Source organism: Elephantulus edwardii, unplaced genomic scaffold, assembly GCF_000299155.1.
Source record: "Elephantulus edwardii isolate Elephantulus edwardi_28Jun2011 unplaced genomic scaffold, EleEdw1.0 scaffold00193, whole genome shotgun sequence".
NCBI lineage: Eukaryota > Metazoa > Chordata > Mammalia > Macroscelidea > Macroscelididae > Elephantulus > Elephantulus edwardii.
In genome coordinates this window covers 5,175,126-5,203,027 of record NW_006399943.1, presented here as the reverse complement: position 1 = coordinate 5,203,027, position 27,902 = coordinate 5,175,126, and the positions used below count along the sequence as shown (strand labels likewise).

General features: G+C 59.5%; 3 protein-coding genes across 3 annotated transcripts in view; 2 read left to right on the top strand and 1 right to left on the bottom strand.

Moving 5' to 3' along the window:
- The first annotated feature begins 378 nt into the window (after positions 1 to 378).
- HELZ2 (helicase with zinc finger 2, transcriptional coactivator) lies at positions 379 to 12,585 on the top strand. Its single transcript, XM_006896950.1, has 19 exons — positions 379 to 1,343; positions 1,480 to 1,663; positions 1,828 to 1,935; positions 2,214 to 2,734; positions 2,810 to 3,448; positions 4,679 to 5,462; positions 5,669 to 5,744; positions 6,070 to 9,688; positions 9,770 to 9,879; positions 10,057 to 10,182; positions 10,362 to 10,496; positions 10,572 to 10,719; positions 10,825 to 10,941; positions 11,017 to 11,209; positions 11,302 to 11,436; positions 11,566 to 11,784; positions 11,893 to 12,049; positions 12,140 to 12,307; positions 12,461 to 12,585. Exons 1-19 carry the CDS (start codon positions 859 to 861, stop codon positions 12,583 to 12,585), a joined length of 8,049 nt encoding a protein of 2,682 aa, XP_006897012.1. The 5' UTR covers positions 379 to 858.
- Positions 12,586 to 15,681: 3,096 nt separating this feature from the next.
- LOC102874516 (chromosome unknown open reading frame, human C20orf195) lies at positions 15,682 to 16,677 on the bottom strand. The gene has a single exon (XM_006896949.1). It carries the CDS (start codon positions 16,675 to 16,677, stop codon positions 15,682 to 15,684), a length of 996 nt encoding a protein of 331 aa, XP_006897011.1.
- Positions 16,678 to 23,160: 6,483 nt separating this feature from the next.
- Positions 23,161 to 27,902, top strand: part of SRMS (src-related kinase lacking C-terminal regulatory tyrosine and N-terminal myristylation sites) — a 7,107-nt gene continuing 2,365 nt past the window's right edge. The window contains exons 1-5 of the mRNA XM_006896948.1: positions 23,161 to 23,519; positions 26,156 to 26,277; positions 26,838 to 27,001; positions 27,454 to 27,595; positions 27,683 to 27,841. Of these exons, the coding sequence (XP_006897010.1) occupies positions 23,161 to 23,519; positions 26,156 to 26,277; positions 26,838 to 27,001; positions 27,454 to 27,595; positions 27,683 to 27,841 (946 nt within the window). The remainder of the gene's footprint in view (positions 23,520 to 26,155; positions 26,278 to 26,837; positions 27,002 to 27,453; positions 27,596 to 27,682; positions 27,842 to 27,902) is intronic.

Sequence of the window (27,902 nt, the reverse complement as noted above, 5' to 3'; positions counted from 1 at the left end):
TGACAATCTCCCTCCTTGGGCCAACTTCCCCCGTTCTCCTTGAGGAGGACGTGGAGAACCTCAGAAGGAGGGGTGGCTGGTCAGGGTCAGTCAGGCCCCCCACTTGGGAGGTGGGTACTGTGGCCTCACAGGCTCCCATGCTAACAGTGTCCTTCTTGGTGTCACACTGGACAGAGTCCTGCCCTGCAGCCTTGTCCCTGCCCTGCTGAGCACTACTCCAACTGATCCGGGCCAAAGACTGTCCACCTCCCCCCAAGAAGACCAACTAAGCCTAGGAGCCAGGACGCTGCCCCCCACAGAGCCAGAGCAGGATCCACAATGGGGTCACTGGTGCGTGGCCGGGCCCTGCCCAGTCCTGCACCTGCCAAAGCCCCTTCCCTGGCAGCTCTGTATGAACAAGTGGATCTGCACCTGGGCTGCAACCGCTGCACCCAGCGCCTCAATGAGAGCACCTACCTGCTCCGCACTGGCCTGGAGCACAGCTGTCCCCGCGAGATCCTGCTGGCCCGAGCCAAAGGCAGAGACCAGTGCCTGACCTGGCGCCAGGTGGGCCGGCGGCCCCGCTTCCCCCAGCCGGCCCGTTACCTCGTGTGTCGCTACTACAGCCCTGGTCTCGGCTGCCGTCGCCACTGGAACCAGTGCACCTTTGCCCACAGCCCAGAGGAGGCTTTGGTTTGGACCTTCGAGCGGGACCATGGCGTGTCTCGGCTGTGGCTGAAGGCTGCGGTGCAGGGTGGGGACTCTGGGGCCACCAGCGGCCCATGCATCCCTGCTGACTCCATCCGCGCTGAGTTTGCGGGCCACTTCCAGCTGCTCTGCTCCAGCTGTTTCCGGAGCCGCCCATCGCGCCTTAGCCCCATGGATGCCAGGGGCCGGTGCCCAGAGCACGGGGCCTGCCGCCCACTCCTGACCCATGTGAGCACCGGGCACAGCAAGCAGCAGTTCGTGGAGGTGCGGCCGTGTCCCAAGCACAGGCAGCCCCTGGCCTACTGCAGGTTCGTGGAGCGGGGCCAGCCATGCAGACACGGGGCAGCCTCCTGCCAGTTTGCCCACAGCGACGTGGAGATGGCCGTCTGGAAGGCGGAGCAGCTGGACGGGCTGCAGCGCAGGGACCTGCTGGTCCCCCAGGACCCAGAGGGCACAGCCTGTGAGCCCCGCACTGGCCAGCCCCCTGAGATTCAGCTCTACTGCTATGCCTGCCTGCTCACCTGCCACTCTCTGGAGGCCTTCGAAAACCACTGTGCATCCCCGGAGCATGCACGGATGGTGGCCTTTGACCCTGCTGTGTCCTGGGAGCACCGTGCCCCTCCCATTGGCCTGTCAAAGTTCCAGCTCTGCCCCAGGTGGGTGTGGTCATCCTGGTCTGAAGGCCCTTGCCCCCTGCCCACCTGTGCAGTGGGCTGAGGCCCTTGGCCTGGAGGAGTTGGGACTTGGGGTGCTGGTTCCCCTCCTTGCTCTGATGATCACTCCCACGCGCAGGCCTGACCTCTGTGAATACAAGGACTCCTGCACAAAGGCACACTCTCAACAGGAGCTGCAGGAGTGGGTGCAGAGGACGAAGACTGTGGAGCTGCGGCAGCAGGCAGCCTGGCAGGGGGGGCTGGTGTCCTATCAGGCTCGGCTGCTGGCCGAGTACCAGCGCAGCAGCAGAGAAGTCCTTGTGGTGAGCACAGAGCTGCCAGGGAGTGGGTGGGAATGGGGAAGGGGTGAGGCCGGCCCCAGGAAGAGATAAGGTGGGCCGGTGAGGAGTGAGCTGGAAGGGTTAGAGGGCTGTTAGCAAGAGTGGGAGGTGAGTGAGACCACTTGGGTGACCACGATTCCCCGCAGCTGGCTGAGACTGTGGCTGGTGTATCAGTGACCTGTGACCAGCCTCTGGTGCATGAAGCTGAGGGGAGGATCGCCCAGCACCTATGGACGTTCCACATCCACTCTGAGGTAAGAACACAGCCCTCAGCCTGGGGGTAGAGGGCCTGGGGGGCTGTCATCACATCTGGACAGACACTGGGGATCTAGGGTTTGTGTGACCTGGACAGCCCTCAGTCTCTGTGCTCTGTTCCTGCCGATGCATGCCCCACGCTGGGTGCAGATTTTGATTTGCACTCCCAGTTACCTCGATTTCACTGATGAGAAAACCGAGACTCAGGATGAGCAGGCAGCTCTAGACAGACAGCCTGGATGCTGGGCACCGCCCTTTCACCCCTTCTTTTCCCCAGGATCCCCTGCTGCATGTGGCTCTACTCAGGCAGGAACTGGGAGCTGACTTCTCCCTGGTGACCCGCTCTGCACAATCTCCCAGCCTGCTCTATGCTCAGGGGAGACACTTCTGTACACCTGGCTCCTGGGCAGACTTCCGGGTGGGGGTGTCCGTGAAGGGAGCTGCCTTTGGCACCTTTGAGCAGTGGCTGGTTTTTGACTTCGGGCGCCGGCCGGTGCTGCTCCGAAAGCTAGTACTTCGAGTGGGCCAGGTGCACAGCTGGGGAAGCCAGGGGGCTGTGGGGCCTCGCCCTTGCCAGGAACTAGAACGATGGCACACTGGCAACCGCCAGATAGTGCCCAGCGTGGACCGAACAGACGAGCAGGTCTCCCTGATGGCCAAGTACAAGACACCATCCCTGGCCCTTGATTTTAGTCCCAGTGGCTCTGATACAGGGCCACTCACCTGCAGCAACTACCGACAGAGGATGCACCAGTTTCTCTATGAGGAGGAGGCAGCGCAGCAGAGGCTGGTGGCCAAGTGAGTGGCATCGGGCAGGTGGAGGGAGCCCCAGCCCTCGGGCCCTGGGCTGACTGAGCCTCCCCCCCCCCACAGGCTGGACCTGCAGACCCAGGTGGCCCTGAAGCCAGCTCTACAGACACCAGCCATGGGCCTGGTCCTGGCACCCCCTGGGGCGCTGTATGCTGAGGTGACCTTGCCTGCCTCCCTGACGCCGGACACAGACCAGGGCTTCCTGCTGGGCCGGGCGGTCAGCACAGCTCTGGTGGCACCCGTGCCTGCCAGGGACAGCACAGTGTTCGAGGCTCGCCTGGAGGCACGGGCTGGCTTCCAGCAATCTCTGTGGCTGCTGCTGCCTGCCCGTTGCTGCTCGGCCCTGGGCTTGCAGGTGGAGGCCAGCCCTGTGCTAGAGGTGCAATTCCAGGTGGATCCAATGAATTTCCGCCTCTGGCATCAGGCTGTGGATGACCTGCCCACGGAGCAGCTAGTGCTGCCCACTTTGCCAGCCTGCGGCCCACCTGCCCCGCACCCTATCCCACCCACCCTGCAGGGCAACAGCAAGCAGAAGCTGGCCATGGGGCTCATTGCTGGTGTCTCAAGGGGCCCAAAGCCCACCCCCCCGATGCTCATCTATGGCCCCTTTGGCACCGGCAAGACCTACACACTAGCCATGGCTTCCCTGGAGGTTGCCCGACAGCCCTCTGCCAAGGTGCTCATTTGCACACACACCAACAGGTGAGCTGAGTCCCAGATAGCCCCGTGAGGGGTGACAAGGCTCTTTCATGGGGGGTTATCCCAAGAGACGCTAAGGTGGGGCAGACTGTCTTGGGTCTGGGTTTGAACTGGTCTGGGGGTATCACCAGCAGCTGCCTAAACTGTCCAGAGCTGCCAGGTTCCAGATAGCAACTGAGGGCCAGTTGTGCAGCCTGGTGTGCCAGGCCCTCGCAGGACCTGCTTCCCCTCCCCCTTGCAGCTGACCGCCTGGAGTCCTGGGCTGACCTGAGGTGGGAGGCAGTCTGCGAATTAGCACCATGCGCAGGCCCTACGTAGAGAAGGAGAGGGAGCGAGAGAGAGAGTGCTACAGGGTAGCCCAGGAAATGTAGCCACAGTGGGTGCGGCTGAGGTGGCCCTGGATGGGGAGCAAGAAGGCTCTGGGTGGGGAGGGCTGCACCCACCCTACTGGTGGAAGCATAGCTGTTTCTGCACAGATTTCTCTACCCTAGAGTTCCTCTTGGTCTCTGAGGTTTTCCCAGCTCCTCCTGCTGCTGCCCTCAGGGCATTCCCTCCCTGACCCAGGGCAGGAGAGCTGCAGGCAGAGGGTGCCCAGGCTGCTCTCTGCTGGAGCTGGGTCAGACCAGGCCTGGTGAACAGGCATCTTTGAGAGGGGCTGGGCCTCAGGGTAAGGAGGTAAGACTTGTCCCGCTTCTTGTCCTGGGAGCTGAGTGCTAGCTTCACTGCTCCCCGGATGTATCCTAGCAAACCAACAACCACTGAAGTGCCCAGTCCTCAGGCCTGAGTGAGGCCAGGGCAGCACGTCCCTCTGAACTTCTGGTTCTTTTGTGTCTCTCTTGGTTCTGAGAGCCCCTCTCTGCCACCCTCGTCACTAGACCCTTCTCTCTGGGCATCTTCAGAGGCGCTGTGTCCAGGGTGACCCTCTAAGGAGTTAGAACCAACCCTATCCCCGAAGACTCTGTTTCCAAGTAAGCATATGAGGGTTCTGAGAGCTAGCATGTGGATGAATCTTTCTGGGGGACACATGTTGACCTGCTATGCCTGCTGATGGCATAGGAGCAGCACTCAGGGTCACTCTGGTGCCCCTCCAGCCTGCTTCTCCCCATGTCTCAGCTCAGAGGTCTCCTCTTAGGCCATCCTCTGATCACCTATGCATTTGAGCTTTCCCTGTCTACCTGGACCTGTGTGTCTGTCCCCTCTTTGTGCGGGGCCTCATGCAACATCTCCCCACAGCGCAGCCGACATCTACATCCGGGAGTACTTCCATGGCCATGTTAGGAGCGGCCACTCTGAGGCCACGCCGCTCCGGGTCATGTACACAGATCGGCCTCCAAACCAGACAGACGTGACCACGCTGCAGTACTGCTGCCTGACAGAGGACCGGCGGGCCTTCCGCCTTCCCTCTCCCTCTGAGCTACGGCAGCATCGAATTGTGGTCACCACCACCTCCCAGGCTCGCTTACTCCACGTGCCTGCTGGCTTCTTCTCCCACATCCTCATTGACGAGGCAGCCCAGATGCTGGAGTGTGAAGCCCTGATCCCACTGAGGTATGCCACGGTCCACACCCGCGTGGTGCTGGCGGGCGACCACCTGCAGGTCACTCCCAAGCTCTTCAGCGTGCCCAGCGGCCAGGCGGCTGGCCACACACTCTTCAATCGCCTGTTCCTGCACTACCAGCAGGAGACACATGAGCTGGCTCGCAGGAGCCGTGTTGTCTTCCATGAAAATTATCGCTCCACCCAAGCCATTGTGGCCTTTGTCTCCCGCCACTTCTACCTGGCCCAGGGCAACCCCATTCACGCTAGTGGCCAAGTTCCACGTCACCCGCAGTGCTATCCCCTTATGTTCTGCCATGTGGCCGGCAGCCCGGAGCAAGACATCTCTCAGACCTCCTGGGTCAACCCGGCTGAACTCCTCCAGGTGGTGGAGAAGGTGCAGGAGGTGTACGACACCTGGCCCCCCTGCTGGGGCAGCCGGGAGCAGCGGTGCATCTGTGTGGTGTCCCACGGTGCCCAGGTGAGCACACTGGTTCTACGTGGGCCTGGCTCCACCTCGACAGCCGTAGCAAGAGGAGAAAGGTCTCCTTCCCAAGGAAAGGGCAGAGTGGGACCTGGGTGGAGAGTGATGCCCTGGACCCTGTCCTTTCTCTGTTCGTGTGTCCCTTGGGGCAGGAAGACAGAGGGCCAGACCTGGCTGACTTCCTGGTCTTGCTGTATCTGCAGGTCAGTGCTCTGAGGCAGGAGCTGAGGAGGCGACGTCTGGCAGAGGTGTCCGTGGGCAGCTTTGAGATCTTACCAGGTAGGTTGGGGGTCCCACTTGAGGACCAGCTTGAGGCTGGTCTTCTACTGTGCTGCTTGGGCACACGAGGGGGCGTGGATTCTATAAGGGAATTGGCTGCCTCCACATGAGGTCTGGGAGCTTCCACCTGTGAAGTGTCCACCCACTCCAAGTACAGGGTCAGCCAGAAGGCCCTGACCCTTGGTCTCCAGGGCAGAAACAGGACCCTGGCCCTAACCTGGTGAACTTTCTTCCCCAGTCCCACCTCTGGCCTCTGACCCCTGCCTTTGTCCCTCCTGCTGGGAGCAGATTTCTCAGCCTCTGAGCTCTGACCTTGTCTTTCCAGGGCGCGAGTTCCGGGCAGTGGTGCTCAGCACGGTGCACACTCTGGACAGCCTGCGTGGCCCAGGTGCACCCAGCTTGGAGTTCTTCATGGAGGTGCGCGTCCTCAACACCATCCTCACGCGTGCCCAGTCACAGGTGGTGGCCGTGGGCAATGCCTTGGCCCTCTGCTCTTTCGGGGCCTGCAGCCGATTATGGAAGGCCTTCATCCGAGAGTGCGTGAAGCATGGGAGTGTGTGTCCCCAGGACTTGTCCCTGGAGCAGATTGAGCATGGTGTGACCCAGGCCCAGCACTGGGCTCAAGGATGTCAGCTGGCCACTGCGCCAGGAGCAGAGGGGACAGGGACTGGCTCAGAGGACCCCACGTGCAAGGACCTGCCCCCGGAGCACACCCCCCTTTCAGAGAGTACAGCTGCAGGGAAGGAGGAGGCTGATGGGGCCTTGGCCGGAGAGGAGGTGTCCCAGGACCCCGAGGATGTGGAATCTGACTTCTGGCCATCACACTGGGCTCTCAATGCTGACGACCCGATCCTCCAGGAGCTCCTGGATGAGAGTCGGAACGTGGCGGTGACTGTGCGTGAGGACGGGCTGCTGGACACTGTGGTAGGGCCCGCCTCTGCACGCCAGGCCTGCCAGTACGGGAACCTGCCCCCTGGCGAGCTCCGCAGGCTGCTGCGGACTGAGCCCAGCAGGCATCGCCGCTGCTCCTTCCTCCAGGAGGCCTTTGGGCGGGCCACGGCCGTGGCACTGGACGACATGGTCCCTGCCACCTTCCAGATCAAGGGCCGCTTCAACTGCGGCATGGCCTTCACTGGAGACGAGGTGGTGGTGCGAGTCCTGGGTGGGGCCGGTGACAGCCAAGAGACTGGGGGCTCACCACTGGGCCAAGTGCTGGGCGTGCTGAAGCGCTGCCGGCGGGAGCTGGTTTTTGTGTGCAGGATGGACGCGTGGGATCCCCGCATCATGGTTCCCATTGATGCCTCCGTGACCAAGATCTTCGTGGCTGAGCTGAAGGACCCCCTGCAGGTGCCAATCCACCGCCTGGCCCATGGCAGCCTGCAGCGCGTGGGCCACGAGAAGCTGCCTGCCGAGGCGCGGCGCTCCCGGCTCTTCTGGGTGCGCATTGTGCTCTGGCGGGAGCGTTTCTACTACCCACTGGGCGTCATCCTGGAGGTGCTGCCAGAGGTCACCTCCTGGGAGCGAGGCCTGCATGTGCTGGACCTGGAGTACGGCCTGAGGGAGTCCTCACTGGACCCTGCTGCCCTTGCCAAAGTGCCTCAGAGGCTACGCACGGAGCTTGCCCGCACATCCGGACAGCGTGAAGATTGCAGGAGCTTCCTGACCTTCACCGTGGACCCTCAGGGTGCCTGCAACCTGGACGATGCCATCAGTGTCCGGGACCTGGGATCCCAGTACGAGGTGGCTGTGCACGTCACCGACGTGGCCACTCTTCTACCCCGGGACAGCCCACTGGATGTGGAAGCCCGCCGGCAGGGCACCGCCTTCTATGCACCCAACCGGGAGCCAGTACCCTTGTTCCCGCCAAGCCTGAGCCAAGGTTCGCTCAGCCTCCTGCCGGGCCAGGACCGCCTGGCCATCTCCCTCTTCTTCATCATTGAGAAGGACAGTGATCAACTGAGTAGCCAGCACTTTGCCCCCTCTGTGGTCCGCTCTGACCACCAGCTGTCCTACGAGGAGGCTGAGCTGATGATCCGGGCAAACCCAGGAGCTGACCGCATGCTGCCACCCCGCCTGGACTCGGTGGCCGCCTGTGTTGTGGCCGCCTTCCACTTCTCCCAGACTTTGCGCCGTTGCCGCCTAGGCAGTGCCTGCCACTATGAGCAGCTGGACGAGGGCAGTGTGCTGGGCTTCCGGGCAGCGCACTCCATGGTCAAGGAGTACATGATTCAGTTCAACCGCAGCGTGGCCGAGTTCCTGGTGGGCAGCAGGCTCACAAGGACGGTCACGCCCCTGCGCTGGCAGCTGGCGCCCAGCACTGACCAGTTGGACACCCTGAGTGAGAAGCACTGTGGACTGGTGGCCCTGTCTCTGCGCCTCCGCCAACAGCTGAGTGGCCACCTTCGCCCTGGCACGAGGTTCTGTGTGCTGGCCTCGCTTTGGAAGCAGTTGCAGCTGGCTGTGCAGGCTGAGGACTTTGGCCAGATGGTGGACCTCATCACTACCGATGACCTGCACCCCTCACTGGCCCCTGTTGGCCTTGAACTTTGCAAAGCCCAGTGCCGCTCAGCCTTTGGCCGCTCCAGCCTTGGCGAGCGACAGCCGGCCGCCCACCACTCATTGCAGGTGGCCTGGTACTCTTGGGCGTCCTCCCCCATCCGCAGGTACATGGACGTGGTGCTGCAGAGGCAAGTCCTCTTGGTGCTGGGCCATGGGACCACTCCCTACTCGGCCAAGGACATCGAGGGGCTCTGCCGAGACTTCAGCCGACAGCACGCACGGGCCCAAAGCTACGAGCGCCAGGCTTACAGCCTGAACCTGGCCTCCCGCCTCCGGGCTCAGCCTCAGGACAAGCTGGCCTTTGCACTGAACGTGGAAGCGGGGGCACGCTGCTTCCGGGTACTGTTCCCCACACACCGCAGCAGCCTGCCTGATGCATGTCCCGTGTACTATCGAAGCCTGCAACTGGCCGAGCCTCCGCAGTGCCTTGAGGGCCAGCCTGGCTTGCGGCTCCGGTGGCGACGTCGAGTGTACTCAATGCAGACGAGGGAGTCCCACACTTTGCAGCCCAGCAGTGCCCTGCTGGACCCGCACATCCGGCCCGTGGACCCTGAGCTGTGGCGACAGCTGCTGGAGCTGGTGGAGAAGCAGCGCTGGCTTGAGGCAGCTGCCCTGCTCCGGGAGCAGGAAAACAGGGAGCCTCTGCAGCCTGTGCTAGGCAGGATGGTGAGGAGTTCCTGTGGGCACTTTGTGGAGGTGGTGCGGGAGCTGGGCCCCGGCCACGTACTGCAGGTGCAGCTCAGCGCCTCTCTGCAGCGTGGGCTCCTGGCTCCGGCCCTGCAGCTGTGGACCGTGGCGCCTGGATTCAGCCTGTGCTTGGAGCACTCGGAGCAGCCTGGAGACTGCTTTGCAGGCTGTGCACCCCGGGCGGCACCAGATCGCTGCGCCAGCGTGGACGAGTACACCAGCGTGTGGGGCCCGTTCTGTGCCCTGGAGTCGGCCACCGGCTCGGTGGCTGAGAACGACTCCATCACGCTGGAGCAGGTGGCAGTAAGCTGGGATGAGGACCGGACGCCACAAGGCCAGCTGCAAGGCTCCTTCTATCTGCACGACACCTTCCTACACGAACACAGTCTTCAAGACAGCACCTTCAACCACTCCTACCTCTGTATCCGGCTCGAGGGGCTGTCAGCTGTACCTGACGCTGAGGAACCCCTCACCAGCCTGGGCCCTCACCTGAGCATCAACCCCAAAACCTACACCTGGCTGGCCCATGGGCTGACGGAGGAGTGGGAGATGGAGGAAGACGGGACAAGTCGGCTGGAAAGCTCCAGCTGGGTGCACTTTCATGTCCTCCACATGGCCACGGAGAAGGTTCCAGAAGAAGTTCTGAGGCCTGGCACCCTCTTCACCATTGAGGTGTTGCCCAAGCAGCTTCCTGACCTGTAAGTTGGCCTCAGGCAGAGTGGGTGGGTGGTGCCCCGTCAGGCCTGCAGCCTCCCCCACCCATCTTCCCGCAACCCTAGGCGCAAGGAGGAAGCAGTGCACAAACTCAAGAGGTTCAAGGCATCCAAAGGGCCAGTTCCGCTGGCCATCAGCATTGCCCTAGGCCTACCCATCCCCCCACCCCTCCATGGCCCCCCAAGACCCCATCCTGGCCAGCAGCCTCTCCACAAAGGTAAGTCTGGGTGGGGCAGCATAGGAAAGGTCTGGACCTTAGGGACACGCCCTGCTGCCCCTCTCTTGCCTCCTCCTGTCCTCACTATCGGGCTTCCAACCCTCCCTTCCTGCCCCCTCCTAGGGGCCCCCAAAGCCAACATCTTTCTGAAGAATTCAAACTATGACTTGATGGGGGGCCGCCACCAGCTGAACCCCAGCCAGACCAACGCTGTGCGTGAGGCTCTGAAGAAACAGTTCACGGTCATCCAGGGCCCCCCAGGTGAGAGTGTGCCCAGGTAGACAGAAGCAGGGATACTGGGCCTGGCTGGGAACAGGGACAGACAGGAGGAGGTGGAGCCTGGCAGGTAGGGCGGGGATAAGAAGGTGTGGCCTGGGGGCGTGGTCGGGGGGGGCGGAGTGAGTGCGAGGTGGGCGGTGCTCACAGATGGGCCTTGGCAGGCACTGGGAAGACCGTGGTGGGCCTGCATATTGTGTACTGGTTTCACAAGTACAACCAGGAGCACGTGCGAGGCCCCAGAAGCCCCTGCATCTTGTACTGCGGCCCCTCCAACAAGTCCGTGGATGTCCTAGCAGGTGCGTGGGGTGGGGGAGTGGAGGGAGACACTCTGCTAGGCCTGTCCGCGTGCTTCACCTTCCTCCTGCCCCCAGGGATGCTGCAGAGATGGCGAGAGGAACTGAAGCCCCTCCGCTTGTACAGCGAGCAGGCCGAGACAACCGAGTTCCCTGCCCCCAGCCTGAGCGGCCAGAACCTACCCAGGAAGACTCCCCAGGAGGGGAAGCCCAACTGGACTCTCAGGTGGGCCCTCTCCACTGTGGCTCAGCAGGGGAACAGGATGGGGTGTGAGGGAGGTTGGGGCCTCATGGAGACCAACCGCCACCCCCACTTACGCCCCCTCCCCAGGAACATCACTCTGCACCATCGGATCCGGCAGGCCCCCAACCCCCACGCCCTTGCCCTCCGAGACTTCGACCGCCGAGTGAGGAGCCGGGAGCCGTTCTCTTTAGAGGACATCGCCCAGTAAGTGGCTGGGGAGGAGGCGTGGCCCAGACGCATGGCACAGGTGCCTGTGGTGACCAACATGTCCCCACACAGGTACAAGAAGACCCTCAAGGAGGCTCGGCGTTTCGAGCTGGCCCAGCACACCGTCATCCTGTGCACCTGTTCCTGCGTGGCCTCAGGCTCCCTGAAGAACCTGAACGTCCGCCAGGTCCTCATTGATGAGGCTGGGATGGCCACGGAGCCAGAGACACTTATCCCCCTGGTGCGCTTCCCGAAAGTCGAGAAGGTGCGAGGTCGGCGTACTCTGGGGTGGGGGGGGGGGCCCTGCTCTGGTGGTGGGGGCCATGCCTGTTCACCTTCACATGGGGCTTCATCCAGGTGGTCCTGCTGGGTGACCATAAGCAGCTGAGGCCAGTGGTCAAGAATGAGCAGCTGCAGAACCTGGGGCTGGACCGGTCGCTCTTCGAGAGGTACCAGGGCGACGCCTACCTGCTGGACACACAGTACAGAATGGTGAGCCTGCTGCCTGGTGTGCCCACACCCATCCCCTGTCACCTCTGTCCCCTCCCTGGCCTCCCTCAGATCCGGAGCTGCACAAGGGCGGAGGTGGGCTCCTCTCCTCTCACTGACCCTCTCTTGCAGCACAAAGACATCTGTTCCTTCCCTTCCATGGAGTTCTACAAGGGCAAGCTGAAGACGTGGCAGGGCCTGCGGCGGGCTCCGAGCGTCCTGGGCCACCCGGACAGGAGCAGCTGCGCCATCATCTTTGGCTTCCTGCAGGGCCGAGAGCAGGGCCTGCTCGTCTCCACCGATGAAGGGAATGAGAACTCCAAGGCCAATCTGGAGGAGGCTAAAGAGGTGGTGCGTATGCCATCGGGCCTGGAGGGTTTCCCGGAGGAGGGGCCCAAGCCAGGGCGGAACAGTGACTGCGATCTCTGCTCAGAGTCACCACTACCTCTGGCCCTTTAGGTCCGCATCGCCAAACAGCTGATCCTGGACAAAACCGTGGACCCCAAAGACGTGGCGATCCTCACCCCGTACAATGCTCAGGTGGCAGAGATCAACAGGGGCCTCTCGAAAGCAGGTGTCACCGGAGTTACTGTGTCGTCCATCACAAAGAGCCAGGGTAAGGGGCTTGGGCACAGGGGTGTAGGCATGGGCACTGCCAGGGGCAGGTGGGGATCTGACCATTTTCCCCACGCCCTATGCCTCCCAGGGAGCGAATGGCGGTATGTGCTGGTGAGCACTGTCCGAACGTGCTCTGTGAGTGACGTTGATCAGCGCCCCACGAAGGGCTGGCTCAAGAAGTACCTGGGCTTTGTTGTAGACCCCAACCAAGTAAATGTGGCCCTCACTCGTGCCCAGGAGGGTCTCTGCCTCATTGGTGAGCATGGGCACTTGACTGCAGAGTGGATGGGGCTAGTTTAACCAGGGGCCCTGTTGGCGGTCAGTGGTGGGAAGTAGGGCTCCTCAGGGTGGTCTTAAGGGGAGGGGCAGCTCCCAGGGATAAGTCTCTTTTGACTCCTCTTTCTCCCAGGAGACCACCTCCTCTTGCGTTGTTGCCCTCTCTGGCGGCGACTCCTGGACTTCTGTGAGGAGAAGAGGAGCCTTGTGCCTGCCCACCTGGTGCAGGTCCGGAGGAGGCCAGCTGTGTCCCACTGAAGAGCCCCCTAAACTCACCTCCTCCCTCTAGGGGTGCTAGGGTGACCTCTCCTGTGCCCTCTGCCTGCGAGAGGTCCCCTTAGATGACCCTATGTGCCTTCATCGCTGTCAGCCTGCCAGCCATCAGCACTGGCTGTGCTGGGCAAGGGTTGCCAGGTCTGGGCGGCTAGTGCCATTGAGCAATATGCGAGCCTCCCGTCTGCGCTCAGCAGAGCAGCTCAGTGAAAGTCACACCTGGGTTTGCACTCACCACTGCTGCTTTCCCAGCACTGGGTGTCAGGGAAGTTCCCAGAGTGGCCACGTGAAAGGCCCCCAAGTCACTGGGAAGACTTGGGGTCAGGAAGGACACTCCAAGGCCACTGAGCTACCTGTGGACACCATCTGCCACCACACTGGATACCGTCCACAGAGACCACCTTTTTAAAATTTTTAAATAGGCCAAAAGCCAGTGCTTTTTATTTTACTGGAACAGGGACTTTAACTCCATCTCAGGGCAAGGTGGCCTCCCTGGAAGAGGAGGCCTTTCTTTCACCACCGCTGCCTGAGTTTCACTCTGCCACCCCAGGGACTGGTGTCCTGAAGGGTTGCTGGGAAGCGAAGGCTAGACCATAGGCCCCACATCACTGGGAGGTGGGAAGCCTACTTGTGCAGTCTTGCCCAGTGGGCTCAGCACTGCCTCCAGGTCATCCAGCACTGCTTCTCTTGGACACTGCCGTTGGCCTGCTTCCCATACCAGGGGCTTTTGAGACAATCAACTAGGGTGTCTTTATAGGTTGGGACCTTAGCAGTCCCTCTGGAGTGAGGTCCGTGTCCTTTCTCCACCATGCCAAACACTTCCCCAGCCAGCTCCCATTGGGGTGCATGGCACCTGCCCCTGCAGTAGGGTGTCCACTGTGGCCACAGACGCCACATCAGCGTGGGTGTTCCCCACGGCCACCTGCTGCGGGTCCCTCTGGGCGATGTTTACTGCCTGACTCGACATTCCGTCTTTGTACCTCTCAAATGCACTGTGTACTTTTATCATAAAGACAATCAATGCTGCAAATTCTTCTGCTCCTGGTGATTTGAGGCATAGGGTGGATTCATGGGGGGGTCTCCCCTGAACTGGGGCTAAAACATGGCCATGAGTCCTTAAGAGCTCACTGCAACTGGAATGCAGAGGCAGTGAGGGTCACTGCACAGCTGAGTACAAGGGTCTCAGGGTCATCCACTATGGTAAGAGGCTGAGCAAAGTGCCCTGGTTGGAGACAGCCACCTCACTGAACTCTCTTCCAGACCAGCTGGCTCCAAATTGGTTGTGAGTCCAGAGGGCCCTAGCATCAGCCTTCAGTGGTGTCCAGCTGGGGGATGATTCCAGCTCGCAGGGACAATGGAGGACCAAGAACTAAGTTCCCATAGCTTTCCAAGGCTGTAAATCTTTGTGGACAAAACTCCCTGCCTTCTTCAAAGCTCTGGTGGCTTAGTGGGAAGGAGCTGCCAACCCAAAAACGCAGTTCGAATCCACCAGCTGCTCTGCGAGATGGGCAGTCTCCACTCATGTTTTACAGCCTCTGAAAACCCATAGAAGATTCAGCTAGGAGTTGGTTCTGACTTGATGGCACAGAACAACTATCACCTTGATTCCAAGGATGGAGACTCTTAGTGACACTCCTTCGGGTTTCCAAATAACTGGACAAGATTGATCATGCTTCTCTCCTAGAGCAGCTTGAGCTGAAGGTGCCTTTTGTGGACAGAACTTGAAGCCTGTCACACAGGGACCAGGTGGTGAAGAGATCTCATTCTGACCTTCGAGTCCTGAGTGCTGCTGGGTGCTCAGGGTGAGGGGAGGTACAGCTGTGGAGGCAGTGCCAGACACTGGGATTCCCGGGGTATTCTGAACAAGCCCTGCCTTTCCAGAGACCTGACTGGGGCAGCCACAGCTCCTGTGTTGCAAATGGAACCCAGAGCCAGGACCCAAAGGCCACACGGTGAAAGCGTTTTTCTCAGCAACGAGGTAAGGCCTGGGACAGGGTCTGCCTCGCTGAGGCCTGGATCGGCCTCATCCACAGAACACAAAGTGAGGAGGGTCTGTCGCTACTGCGAAAGTGTGACGTGGAGGGTTCTGGATGCAGGGAGCTGGCCCGGGCTGAGAAGGATGTAGAGGGTGATGAGGGGCCTGGAGGAGGCCCACTGATTGGGACTCAAGTGCTCCCCCGTTGAATCCCCCACCACCCAAGGCCACTTGCCTGTATAGTGCCCTTGGCCCTCCACCCTGTTTCTCCCTCCCACAGATCAGGGGTCTCCATTCCTTCCAAGCTTTGTATCCCCTAAGCCCTCCAGCCCTGCTCTCTCATTCTAAGATGCCCCAGATCCTTTATGGGGGACAGTGGGCACGTTTCCATGAAGTGGGGCCATTAGCATTGACCTGCTGGACTATGCTGTGGGTCAACAGCTGGGAAGGGCTGGGCTGGGAGCCCCATTGGAGCTGGGGGCTCGGGGCCCTTCTCATGCTACTGGGGTTCAGGGTCCCTAAGGTCAGAACTGGCTCAACAGTGACTTGTGACTTTTCCTTTGGCAGCGCCAGCCTTTGGTCACTTGTGTGGGGCCAGGAGTTGAGGGGCAGGCTCTTGGCCAGGAACAGGCTCTGTTCAATAGCCATTCAAGACAGGAGGGCAGAGTAACCTTCAGGTTCTCTTGGGGAGAAGACAGGACTTCTGGTACCACATTTTAAAGAAAATCTCTCTTGGGCTTGGTCTCCCTGCTTCTAAAGAATGACCAACCCCTGGAGGGCTGAGGGGGGCCTAGGCAAGAGGTCAACCCCCTCCCAGAAAGCCTCTGGCCTGGGAGGGAGGGAGGGACACCAGAAGGTCACCAGAGTCCAGACTGAATCCAGAACCACATTCAGGAAGAGCCCCTGAAGTGAGTAGCCACTTAAAGAAAGTGCCTAGGACTGGATTTCCTCTCCAGAAGCTTCTGATCCCCAAGACGTAGATTAGGGGCCCTGCGACAAGGGCTGGAGTCTCAGGGATGTGGGCTCCCTGGAATAAGGCATTCAGCATGTGTGTCTGTGGCCTGTGTGTGTATACTTTTTATTGTGATAAATCCTAGAAAATCCTGTCAGAAGGTGCGGTTGGGGGCTGGGCGGAGTGGCCCAGCTAGCAGGGGATGAGCCCCTTCGGGGGGCCCTGGCTTGGTGTGCAGGGTGAGGCTGTCCCACCAGGGCTCGTAGACCAGGGTGTAGCTCTCGGCTCTCTTGATGGTGAACTTGTAAGTGCGGTTGGGCAGCAGGTTGCGGACGTTGAAGGAGCAGGCTGTGACAGGGATGAGGCCACACTGCATGCACTCCTGCTGGGTCTGCGGCTCCAGCAGCTTGAAGCGCAGCTCAAACTGCTCCGGTGCAGATGGCTGGATGGTGACGAACCAGTGCAGGCTGGCCCAGTCCTGGTGGGCCACCGACTCCTTGCGGTCAAACATGACCGGCATCTTGGTGCTCAGTATCAGTCGAATGTGGGGGACCTTAGTGGCACCAACATCCGACACCAGCCGATGCTTGATGTGCAGCCGTCCGGGCACCATCATGGCCAGGAAGTTGTCCATGATGGCTGCCAGGTCCATCAGCTGCCGTTCCACGCGCCCCCAGCCAGTCAGGAAGGGCCGAGGGTCAGGTGACTCGAGCAGGGCGTCCAGCTGGGCGCGGCCCCAGTCCAGCTGCTCCAGAAGGTCACTGAGCAGCAGCAGCTGGATCTTGGTCTGCGCTGTGCCTATCTTCTTCATGCGCTGGAACTTCCAGGGGTCAATGAGCTGGAACATGGTGTTGGGCAGCACCAGTGGGTTCTGGTCACCCAGGGCCAGGTGCTTGGGCAGGATCTCAATGTGGTAGGAGCACTTCTGCAGGAGCTCCAGGCGGGCGTGGTGCCGCTTGAGGAGCTGCGGGCTCAGCTCAGAGATGAGGAACTCCCGCAGCCCGCTGCGGCGCTCCACATAAGTCCTCCAGGCCTCTGGCTCCAGGAGCTGCCTGCCCTCCGCCTCCTCTACCTCCTCCGGCTCCAGGAACGCCCGAGGACTGTCTAGTTTCATCCTGTCCAGGCCCAGGCCTGTCACCTGGAAGTTCATTGTCTGAGAGCTGACGGGAGGGGGCAACTGTGAGTGGGCCAGCTACCCCCAGCCTCCGTGCTCTGGGGCCCCCAGGTACCCTCAGTTGGTCACTTCAGTGTGGGTCATCCAGGCCCATGCTGCCCACACGTGATCTCCCGAGGCAGGCCAGGGCCAAGCACTTCTCTTTGGCAGGAGGAGCAAAGGACCAATTGTCAGTGTTGAGGGTGACACAGAGTGGGGATGACCGTGTGCCTTGTGGAGGCTGAGAGGACTCACGTGGCATTGGACACACAGCCACACACACTCCCTTCCAGCCCGGCACGGCTGAACCCCGGCCCAGTGGTCTGTGCAGGGTGGGGACAGCACCATGGAGCCTCTGAAGGCCAGTGACAACGGGCTTTGGGGGTCACTGACTCCATAAGGCCCAGAAGTGGCCAGCCCTACGCCCATGTCATGGTTGTGCCCGCTGCACCAAGCTCTACTTCCCAGATGTGGGGGCAGGAGAATCCCTGCTCTCAGCAGGAGGGGCCGAACACCCCAAGCTAGTCTTTGGGGCAAGCTGAGAGGCCCGTGGGGAAACAAGACCCTGGCCTAACTGGGCTCAGGAGAAAGGGATTCAAACACAGGCCTGCAGGAGAATCTTGCTCCTTAAGATCTGACAAGGGGCCAAGGAGTTTGTTAGGTGACAGGAGAAACCCATGCGCAGATAGTAAAAAATGGACAGAAATGCACCCGCCCAAAGTGCGGTTCTGCCCCTCGTCCCAATCCGAACGCGTGCAGAGCATCTGCCCCACCAGTTTCCCCACTCACCACTCCAGCCCTTGTTATCCGCTCCCAGCCCGAGATGCACCCCCGGACCCTGCCTCCTCGAAGGCCCCAGGCCCCCCACCCCCCACCCCGCGCCCCTCCCCGCTCACCTGCCCTGTCTCCATCTGGCGCTCCCCGCCCCCCCCACGCCCACCTACTGTATCTCCTCGAGGTCCTGCCCCTTCTCCCCTAGCCCGCCCATCCTCCCTGTCTCCTGCTCCCTCGCCACCCACCCGCCTTCCCCAGAGCCGCCTCCCTGTCTCCGTGCGCCCCGGCCCGACCCGCGCCCACCTGCCTCTACTAGTGGAGCGGAGCGATGCGGCGCTCAGTGTCCAGTCTTGGGAGCCTTGCCTCGCGCAGGAAGCTTTCTAGTGAGTTGCCTGGGAACCTAGGGCCATTATGACGCCCAGACAGGCCCAGGGGTGGGGGTGGGGCGGAGTGCCCGGGAGAGCCCCGCGGGCCCAGCAGGCAGAAATGGTCTCCGTTCAGGCTGCGTTTTCTTCGGGACAGTGCGGGGGCCGGAGCCCAGTTTCCGCTCTGGCGGAAATGGCAGCCCTTTCCTTCAAGATTCCGAGCTCTCTCTGGCCCCACGCCCCTATCTGGAAGCCACCACACGGCGGAGGCCCAAGTTCTGCGCTGGTTCTGCAGCGCTCCTGTGGGCTGCCCGGCTTCTGTGACGAGGTCGGGACCTGGGTGATGGCGAGGCGGCCTCCGAGCGGAGACCCTCTAGACCTTGGAAGAATGGGAGCGACAACAGGATCTCCGATACTGGTCAGTGGGCATCTCCAGTCGCAGGACATCGGATCCGACAGCAGGAGGAGCGCGCAATCTGCAGGAGGCTCCCGCGTTTGGAGGGACTGGGGGTGTCTTCCCGCTTGAACAGATCTGGAGGGTTCTGGCACTGGTCTGTATACAGGGAGGCTTCATAACTCCAGGGAACCCTTAGAGGCGCTCTCAGTCGCTCTCATCCCACCTGTAACACCCAAACTGTGCTCAGCACTTGTTGGGGGCTCCGGCAGGATCGGAAATGAAACCTTTAATAAGTCAGAGGTCCATCTCTCAGCGGCCTCGCTGTAGCCCTTCTGGTGTGTCCAGCCTGTGGGAGGATCCCTTCCCATCTGCCCTCTCACCTAGACCTGGAGGCTGGGGAGGAGTAGTGTGTGGTTCCTGCTCCTACTGGGCTCTTCTGTGAGCACATTCCTTCTTCATTAGGAGCCTGGGACCCACAGTGGGTTTGGAGGGGTGCTGTCTGAGGGCATGTACCTGGGGAGGGGGCAGGGCCGGGGATCAACAGGAGGAAGGCCCTGAACCTCCTCCGCTCTCAACGCTGTGCATCCTGGATCTCCACTCCCTCTGCTTTGTCATTGTTGTTACTTTTGGCTCTCAGCTGGTTTTGAAATTATTATTATTAAAACTACCTTTGTGAAACGGACAGATTCGTATGCAGTTTTAATAGCAAGGTTTAGGAGAGCTGGTGGCACAGTTGTATTGACTATGCTGAGGTATTTGACTGTGTGGATCATGACAAATTGTGGATAGCATTGAGAAGAAGACTGAGAATCTCAGAACATAACTGTGCTTATGTAGAACCTGCTTAAAGAATTCTCTTGTTAACCAAACGGTTTGAGCTCACTAGCCTCTCTATGGGTGGAAGCTTTCCAGCTCCCAAAGCTGCAGCCGCACTGGTCAGCACCTGGCAGTGGTAACGGGCTTGCGGTTTGCTTGTGTGTGCACATTTATTCAGTGACTGCCATCAAGGTGGAACTGACGCCTACAGAGCTGATCCTCCAGCAGGTTTCCAGGCTGTAAGTAGCATAATGTTATCTGTTGGCCCCAGTGGTGAGAATTTTTGTCTTTCTTCTTCTTCTTCTTCTTCTTGATGTTAACATGTAATCCATATTGAAGGTTGTAGTTTTTCATCTTCTGCAACAAGCACCACAAATCCTCTTTGCTTTGAGCAAGCAAGATTGTGCCATGCATATAACACAAGTTGTTGATGAGTCTTTCTTCAATCCTGATGCCACGTTTTTCTTCACAGAGCTCAGCTTCTTGAATGATTTGCTCAGCATATAGGTTAATAGGTATAGAGAAAGTGTGCAGCCCTGACGCACATCTTTATTTGAAACCCCACAGTGTTCCCTTGCTGTCTGTACAGCTGTCTCTTGGTCTAAGTATCGGTTACTCATTAGCACGATCAAGTGTTCTGTGATTCCCATTCTTCTCAGAGTCAGCCACAGTTTGTTATGATCCACACAGTCATATGCCTTAGCATAGTCAACAAAATGCAAAAGATTTTCTTCTGGCATTCTCTGCTTTCAGCCAAGTTACAGCCAACATCAGCAATTATATCCCTGGTGCCACAGCCTAAACCCAGCGTGAAAGTCCAGCAGTTCTTTGTTGAGACACTGTTCCAATTATTTTTTTTTATTTATAATCTATAAACCTATAATCTTCAGCAAAGTTTTACTTCCCTGTGATATTCTGGTTGGTTTGAACTGCCTGCTTTGCGGTTAGGGAGCTCTAGAGGCTTAGTGGTAAGGAGTTGTGCTGCCAACCCAAAGGCATGCAGTTCAAATCCACCAGCCGCTCCTTCGGAGAAAGAAAGATAAGCAATCTCTTTCCATGTGATTTACTGTCTCTGAAAACCCTTTGGAGGGGCAGCAGTGTGCCTCTCTTGACACATCTACAGGTTATCAGATCTCCCTAGACTCTGGACAGTGGGCACAGGCCCAGGTGGGTGGAGCAGTGGACAGTGAGTTCAGAATCCTCAGAATGTCTAGGGCTTTGACCCCTCGTAAGGGAGTCCTGAACCCAGTGTGTTAACATTCCCCAGTGTCTCTCAGTGGTGGTGTGTCAGCTGCACAAGTGTTGTGGTGCAGACCACTCTCCGGGCTGTCTCAGAGGAAGCTTTGTGAGTGGTGATCATCAGGCCTTTCTTCACAGAACTGCTGGGTGAGATGTCAGCTGATTACAGATTGTTTTGGGGAAAGGTGCTAACCTCTTCCAAAGGATGCACGTGTGGACACAGTCAAGACACAAGATGCTACACCTCACAAGGAGTCCTTTGCCACCCTCCCTCAGCCCCTGTGCCCACCAGCCACTGACTGGCTTGCTTTTCTGCAGTCTCTGTGCCACTGGAGGTTGTTGTGTGAAGGGACCAGCTGGCAGAACCTCCCGGTGTGATTTCTTTCCCAAAGAAAGACTCCCAGAGGTTGTCCCGGCTCTGGGGCTCCATCCCAGGGAGCAAGGGCACATGTCTGCATGGACTGGTTGGGGCTCTGCCGCCCCCTAGTGGACATACTACTCTTGGCCGAGGCCACAAGGAACCCAAACTCCAGGAGGGATTCTCCTCCAACTTGAAGGACAACGTTGCTGAGCCAATTGCCTCAACCTGAGTATACAGGAAGGCCCCTCCTCACCCACCTGACCTCACGGCCACTGGAAGCTCAGTGTCTCTTGAGACTGGTTAGAACAGGGTCAGACTCCTGGCACCTGGGGAAGACAGCTGCCCCTGGGGCTGTCAGTGTCCAGACCCTCATCCAGTGCCCACCTCTGGAGCTGGGGGTGGAAGACAGAGGATGACAGACAGGGGGAGGCTCCTCAGCCTGGCCTGAGAACATGTGACAAGGGGTGTGAATTTACAGGGAATGAGATGGACATACCACGCTTTGTAACAATACTCCAGCATATGTGGGCAGTACATGAGGTTGGGAAAGGAAAAGGGGGTCCTGGGCAGGGTCAGTGGTGGGAGAGCAGGAACACAGCGTGAGCAGAGGCCCAAGACCTGGCGGAAGGAGCCCAAGAAAGACTGTCACAGTGGGCTCTGTCAGGGGGCTGGAGAAGGTGTGGGGAGGGGCTTGAAGAAGGGTGGCCTGTGAATAGACCCTTAGAGTTTTCAAAAATGGCCTCTCCCAGGGGGCTCAGGGTGATGCCCTCCCTTAGACCTTCTGTCTGGTCACTGGAGGAGGCTGGCGATTCCTCACCAGAGGGCCCTGCTCATACACAGCATCCTGCAAGAAAGTGCTTGTGCTTCACCCACTCTCTGGGAGCCTCTTCTGACCAAGGCTTGAGCCCTCCTCAGACCCTGGCCACAAGGACCCTTTTGGGCTCCAGTTGCAGGTTGTATGTCCTGTCTCAGTCAGATGCTTGGCTCTGACCAATCCACCCCCACTAGGTCACACACTTAGGAGTGTCCTTGGCTTAGAGGTCTCCCAGTGACCTCTGATGGCAGATGAAGAAGTGGCCCACAGGAGGGAGGAGCAGGACATGAGGGAAGGGAGTAGCGTCCTTCAGGAGAGGAAGGGCTGGACTTGGGGAGGGGGGGAACAGGTGAGATGCAGAGGCCCACATGAGCACTTGTAGTGGTGGGGAGGTGAGAAGCCAGTCTAAACGTGTCCATGCACCTATCTAGACTGTGCACATTGGAAAATTTTTTTCCCTACCCAGCAAATTAATACTTTTTATTGTTCAGAGTAGTTTTAAGTCCATAGAAAAATTGTGCAAAAAGTACAGAAAATTTCCACGTTAGGAGTGACATCCACTTCTAAACAACATGCCTCTGGAAACACTATGAACTTTGATAAACCTCGGTAGTTACAGGCCTTTTGTTCATAGGGTCGCTATGAGTTGTGCTCGACTTGAAGGCAATCAACAACAATTAGTATATGCAGTTTTCCATTAAGCATTCCATGGCGCATTTGCTTTAACTGGTAGCAGATACTGAGCGTTGTTATGAAATAAGTAAGAGTCTTAGTTCATAACATGAGGGATTCCAGCACATTCCTTACAACCTTACAACTAACTGATGAGTTAATCCTGACATACAGTTATTGACTAAACATTACACAATTTATGTGGATTCACTCTGACCAGTGATCCTGCTGATCTGACAATACAACCTTTTCTGTGTCGTGCACTGTCCTGAAATGGCCTGTGCTTCCCTGTGCACCTGTAACTTTCCTGGGTTTCACCATATCCTGACCACTTTACAGCATGCTTCTGTTCGGGTGTGCCTAGGGGCATTCTGGAGACTTGGCCTGGGCAGCTCTGGGACAGGGTGAGTGTCCACCTGTTTGATTGGCCCTGTGCTTGGTTCCATCAGGGCTGTGGCAGAGGGGGCTGTGTGTAAAGTCACACAGGGCAGCCTCCCCTGCTCCAAGTGTGACTCTGCCATGGTAAGGCCCTGGGATTCCTGGCACATGTCCACCTGGCAGGGCAGAGCTACCCTCCCGGGCCTTGGCACCGGGCCCCGCCCTGAGAGGTGCTGTATGAGGCCCCTCCCCCAATGATTCGCACCTGGGAGCCCTGCTCCTGCCCCAGCCAGTCAGGAAAGGGAGGCTGCCCAGAGTCCAACATCAAGGCTGCGGAGGGAGCTGTGTGTGCGGGGGCTGGGGACCAGAGGACCCACTTGCTCACTCCCACTCTGAACATCAGGCCTAAGGTGGCCCAGGATGATGGGCTTCTGCTTTAGGCCTCTGAAGTGACTGAGGGCTGGGTGTCACAGCCCCTAAACCCTGTGCCATCCGAGACTCTGGCTGGGGACCTCTTACGCTGTCCCACCGGCCCATCCAGTTTCTCTTGGCACGGCTGGAAGTCCTGGAGGCTTGGGCTCCGGGGATGGTGGCTGTGCTCAGCCTTGTGTGCAGTGGCCTTGGAGGAGCCTGGTGACAGCTGTGGGCACGGCCGTCAGGGAGCATGGAACCTTTCCTCAGGAAGCGACTGACCTTCTTGTCCTTCTTATGGGACAAGATCTGGCCAGTAGGCATGATGGACGACTGGGTGCCTCAAGCCATAGACGCGGAGCCTGAGGAGGCAGAGCCCCCCAGCATGGATCCTGGCAGGTCCTCGGTTCCTGCTGGGCAGCTCTTCACTGTGCTACGTGACTTCACAGCCCGGTGCACAGATGAACTGAGCGTCAGCCGCGGGGACCGGCTCTGTGCCCTCAAGGAGGAGGGCGACTACCTCTTTGCCCGCAGGCTCTCAGGGCCGCCCAGTGCAGGCCTGGTGCCCCTCACCTATGTCACCAAGGTCCCGGCAGATGTGTCAGATCAACCGTAAGTACCATGTTCAAAGCGCTGGGTGGGCAGAGCCAGCTGGCCTGGGCTTCATAGCAGGAACAAGCCCATGGACGTGTGTCCAGCCATGAGGGCTGCTTGTGGCCAGCTCTTCCTGGTCAGCCCTGGAATGCAGCAGGGAGCAAGCAGGTGTTCTGGTATGGTGCCACTTTGTCTGAGGTCACTGCTACCAGGGAAATGGGAGGACACAGGCTGATCACACATCTGGATCATTATTTGGGCTGGGGCAGCAAGTGCCTGGGCTGGGCCAGTGGATGGTCACCTCCCTTAGCAGGCCCTGCCTGCTGGTACTCTTGTTCTCACATTGATCCAGCCCTGCTATCTGGCACCGGCAGGTCTCAAGTCGAGTGCCAGCAAGCAGGTGTCGACCGGCCCATCATCCATGCCCAACATGCTCTCTCCGAGGTGGGTGGGGTAGAGGGCTCTGCTCCCAACACGATGCAAGGCCGGGTCCCTTGGGCCCAAGCAGCACTTGGAGCTTCAGAGTGCTGGGGGTGACAGGCTAGTGGGGGGCATCTGAGGGAGGCAGAGACTCACACGCGAGGCCACACTGACTGGGAACAGGTTCACTTGTGGCCTTGGCCTGTGGATGGGTATCAAAGCAGCCCATTGGAGGCAGGCACAGGTCAGGGGACCCCTGGACCCGAATGGGACACAGTGTAGGTAAGTCTGGGAGAGGGAGGCCACACTAGGAACCCCAGGGGCTGTGTCTGACCACCTGTGACCTTAAAGGATGGAGGGCAGACTCAGGTTCTCATGCATGCTGCACACAGACCAAAGGGACAGAAGCTCCTGCTGACCTTTGATGCAATGGTCTGAGCCAGCCCAAAGGTCCCCTCTGCCTGGCCTGTGGTCTCTGCCAGCATGGTATGTGGTTGCAGTGGGCATATGGCAGAGCCTGGCCGAACCACACTCTGCCTGAATTCTCCAGAGACAGGTTCCATCCTGACTGGCCTTTTGGGACCACTTGGGCACTCACCTTGTGGCAGGTGGAGCCTAGATTCATAGGAGGGGACTTTGGAGCTGGGTGGGGACCACCGACCCAGTGAGCAGGTGCTGGAGGTAGCTGGCAGTCTCCAGAGGAAGCTCCAGGGGAGCTAATGACAGTTTGCAGGCCAGAACATGCACAGTGTCATTAGGCCTAGACACCTGGCTGACTCCAGGGGCCTAACTCTGGGGCAGGTGGCCTTCACTTGAGCACACCTGGGCTCCCAACCTTGGCAGTACTCAGCTTCTGCCTCCAGTAAAATCTGTGTACCCCTTTTGCTGTCTCACGCGCCCTGCCTTGGGGCAGACTGCACACTGGCTGGTGACCCAGCCGAGGTGCGGTGTCTGTGGAGGATCTGGTGCTGAGTGTGCCCTGCTTCCCCACAGCCTGTGGACTCGTGACTACTTGCCCTGTGTCAGTATACAGTGCTCAGACTCCTCTGGCTCCCAAATCAGTGTGTGCCTCCCCCAAGCTGCTGACTCTCCAGATTACTGCTTCAGGGATGACCAATGTCTGTCAATGCCAGCAGGTGTCTGTCTGCCCCCCATGACTTGTCACACCCACTGAGGGTCCCCAATATTTCACAGGCTTCTGCCTTTTTCCACCATCGCTCTTCACTCTGTCTCTGCCCACACGAGGTTCCGTATCACTGCTGGCCATGTCCCTTCCCATCCTAGCTGCCCCCCCCCCGGTCTGGCCATCACAGGGTCACTCTCCCTGCTCACCAGTTTCTCCTGCCTGTACACCCTCCTCACTGTCGTGGACTCAAGTGCTTCCCTTGATACTTTCAGACCGATTCACCCTGTGCTCATCAGTGGAAGAGGAGGCCCCTCGGCGATTCCTCTGGGACTGACTTGGACAGTCTAGGAGGAGGCTGGCTCCGTGGGTGGGGGGCGTGGAGAGGCGAGTTAGATGTGGTCCACACCTGGGCCTTGGGAAGCTCAGACACATGAAGGGGCAGGACCAGGGGTGCTTCTGTGTTTTTTTTTTCCCCCAGGGTCTCTGGCTCCACAAATGAGCAGAGCCCAGGGGTCACACCAGATCAGACTTGGTGAGGGCACAGGTGAGCCATTGTTCCAACAGAGCATCTGATGGGGAGCTCCTGTCCCCTCCACTCATACTTTCTGGTCTGGTCTGAAACCTTCTTCAAAGGTCCCTTCACCTCAAGCTCAGAGACTCAGGTGCACCCAGCTTTAGAAGTGGGGCAATTTGGGGGTTTGTGTGTCCACTCAGGAAGGTTCTGCTTAGATGTTTCCACTGAGGACTGCTTCAACCCCTAACTGTGTGCTCCGGTCTGAGTGCACCCTGAGGTAGGCGAGCCCAGCTCCTGGTTCCCATGGGCTTCTGTGGTCACCCCTGGAGACATCCCAGGGTGCTTCTGGGGTCTGTGGGCTATCAGGCCCTGCCTACGACAGAGTTAACTGTCACCCTGTGAGCAGGTGTGAGTGGCTGAGGTGAGTGAACCTGAATGGACTTGGTGGCTGGCCTGGGTAGGTGTGTCCTAGACCTTGGAGAATCGAGGCTGCACAGGTGACAATGGGGAGACAGGACAGAGAGCCCACAACCCTAGAGACAGCAGGACACAGAGCAGTACGTGTCTGGTGACTGCTGTGCCCACCACTTGCAGCTGGTACTTCAATGGGATCAGCCGGACAGAGGCCCAGCAACTGCTCCTGTCACCTTCCAATGCACCGGGGGCCTTTCTTGTACGGCCCAGTGAAAGCCGCCGTGGGGACTTTTCACTGTCAGGTGCGCCAGGCAGCCCTCAGCACCAGCCAGTGAGGATTCTGACCTGCAAGGGGTTCTCAAGGGAGGGCTGGACTGTAGCCACGCTGTCACTATGTCTACTGATTTGCTTACCCCCTCACTTCATTCACTCCCTTCCTATGGGATTCACTTACACAGATACTCATTGGCTAGCCCCCTTCCTCGGGACTAACTTATTTACTCTTGTTCTTTTTAATGAACTCGTCCACTCATTTATTCTTTCCTGTGCCCCTTCTCACATGCCTTCCTGCACCTGTTTATCCAATGAAGTACTTGTTAACAATCTCTGCTTACTCATGGCTCCTTTCACTTAACAATTGTCCCTTTAGCACTGGCTCTTTGTATACTGTCCCTGGACCCCGGAGCCCTCTTGCTGGCCTCTGGTCTGCAGATACACCCCCCACACCCCCAGAAACTGCAAGGGCAGAGCTGAGGTGGGCCCCTCAGAGAACAGGGTCCTTATCTGGAGTGGAGGGTCTGGGGGGAGGGAGGACACAGCCAGGTCACAGCCAGGTCGTGGTCTCCATTTCTCACTTCCTCAGTCAGGGCCCAGGCCAGGGTCTGCCACTACCGCATCTCCACTGTCCAGGGTGGTCTCTACCTGCAGCGAGGCCGGGTCTTCCCTAGCCTGGAGGAGTTGCTTGCCTACTACAAGACCCACTGGAAGTTGATCCAGAACCCGCTGTTACAGCCCTGCGCGCCCCAGGTGATCCTGCCTACCAGGCCCCGCCGTCCTCACCCCTCCGTAGTACACTTTCTGGAGTGGGAGTGGAGGGGTGTAGGGCAGAGAAGGCCCAGCTCTGGAGGTGGGGGAGGGCAGGCCCAGGGCAGCTCTTAAGAGGAAGTCGTGGGAGGAGTCGCTGATCAGCAGTATCTCTGTATCTGCGGATCGCGCAGACCTGCGCCCAGTTCTTCCCGTCTTGTAATGACAGCGCAGCCTGACACTAATGAGTGTTTATGGACTGGACGCCCGGCTTGGGCGAAGGTGCCACTTAGGGCCCTGGCGGCGTTGGGTCTGCACCTGTGTCCCCTAGCCAGAGCCGGCAGAGCGGGCGGGCTGGCGCGGGAGGTGGGGCTACAGGCTTAAAGGTAGGCAAGGCCCCAGCTGTGCTCCACCCCACCCCGCTACTGAGCGACACTGAGAGCCCCGACCCTCAGATGTCCCCGGAGCAGGACGAGTGGGAGCGGCCCCGCTCCGAGTTCGCCCTGCGCAGGAAACTGGGCCAGGGCTACTTCGGGGAGGTCTGGGAAGGCCTGTGGCTGGGCTCCGTGCCCGTGGCTATCAAGATCATCAAATCAGGTGGGTGAGCCGAACGGCCGGGGACCGCGGGGGACCGGACGGCGGGGCTGGGCGCGGGCGAGGTCTTCAGTGGCGCCCGTCCTGCAGCCGACATGAAGCTCGCGGACCTCGCCAAGGAGATTCAGACGCTCAAGAGCCTCAGGCACGAGCGGCTCATTCGGCTGCACGCGGTGTGCTCGGCGGGGGAGCCAGTGTACATCGTCACCGAGCTCATGAGCAACGGCAACCTACAGGCCTACCTGGGCGGTGGGTGCCACGCCTTGCGCACAGCCACTCCCACGCCCCGCCCCAGCCCCGCCCCTCGAGA

What these genes read in the sequence shown, in the direction of transcription:
- HELZ2 (XM_006896950.1), top strand. Translation starts at nt 859, where the DNA reads ATGGATGCCAGGGGCCGGTGCCCAGAGCACGGGGCCTGCCGCCCACTC. An exon ending in CAGCAGAGGCTGGTGGCCAA is followed by an intron (nt 2,735 to 2,809) that starts GTGAGTGGCATC and finishes CCCCCCCCACAG; the next exon opens with GCTGGACCTGCAGACCCAGG. An exon ending in TGGAGGAGGCTAAAGAGGTG is followed by an intron (nt 11,785 to 11,892) that starts GTGCGTATGCCA and finishes CTGGCCCTTTAG; the next exon opens with GTCCGCATCGCCAAACAGCT.
- LOC102874516 (XM_006896949.1), bottom strand. Translation starts at nt 16,677, where the DNA reads ATGAACTTCCAGGTGACAGGCCTGGGCCTGGACAGGATGAAACTAGAC.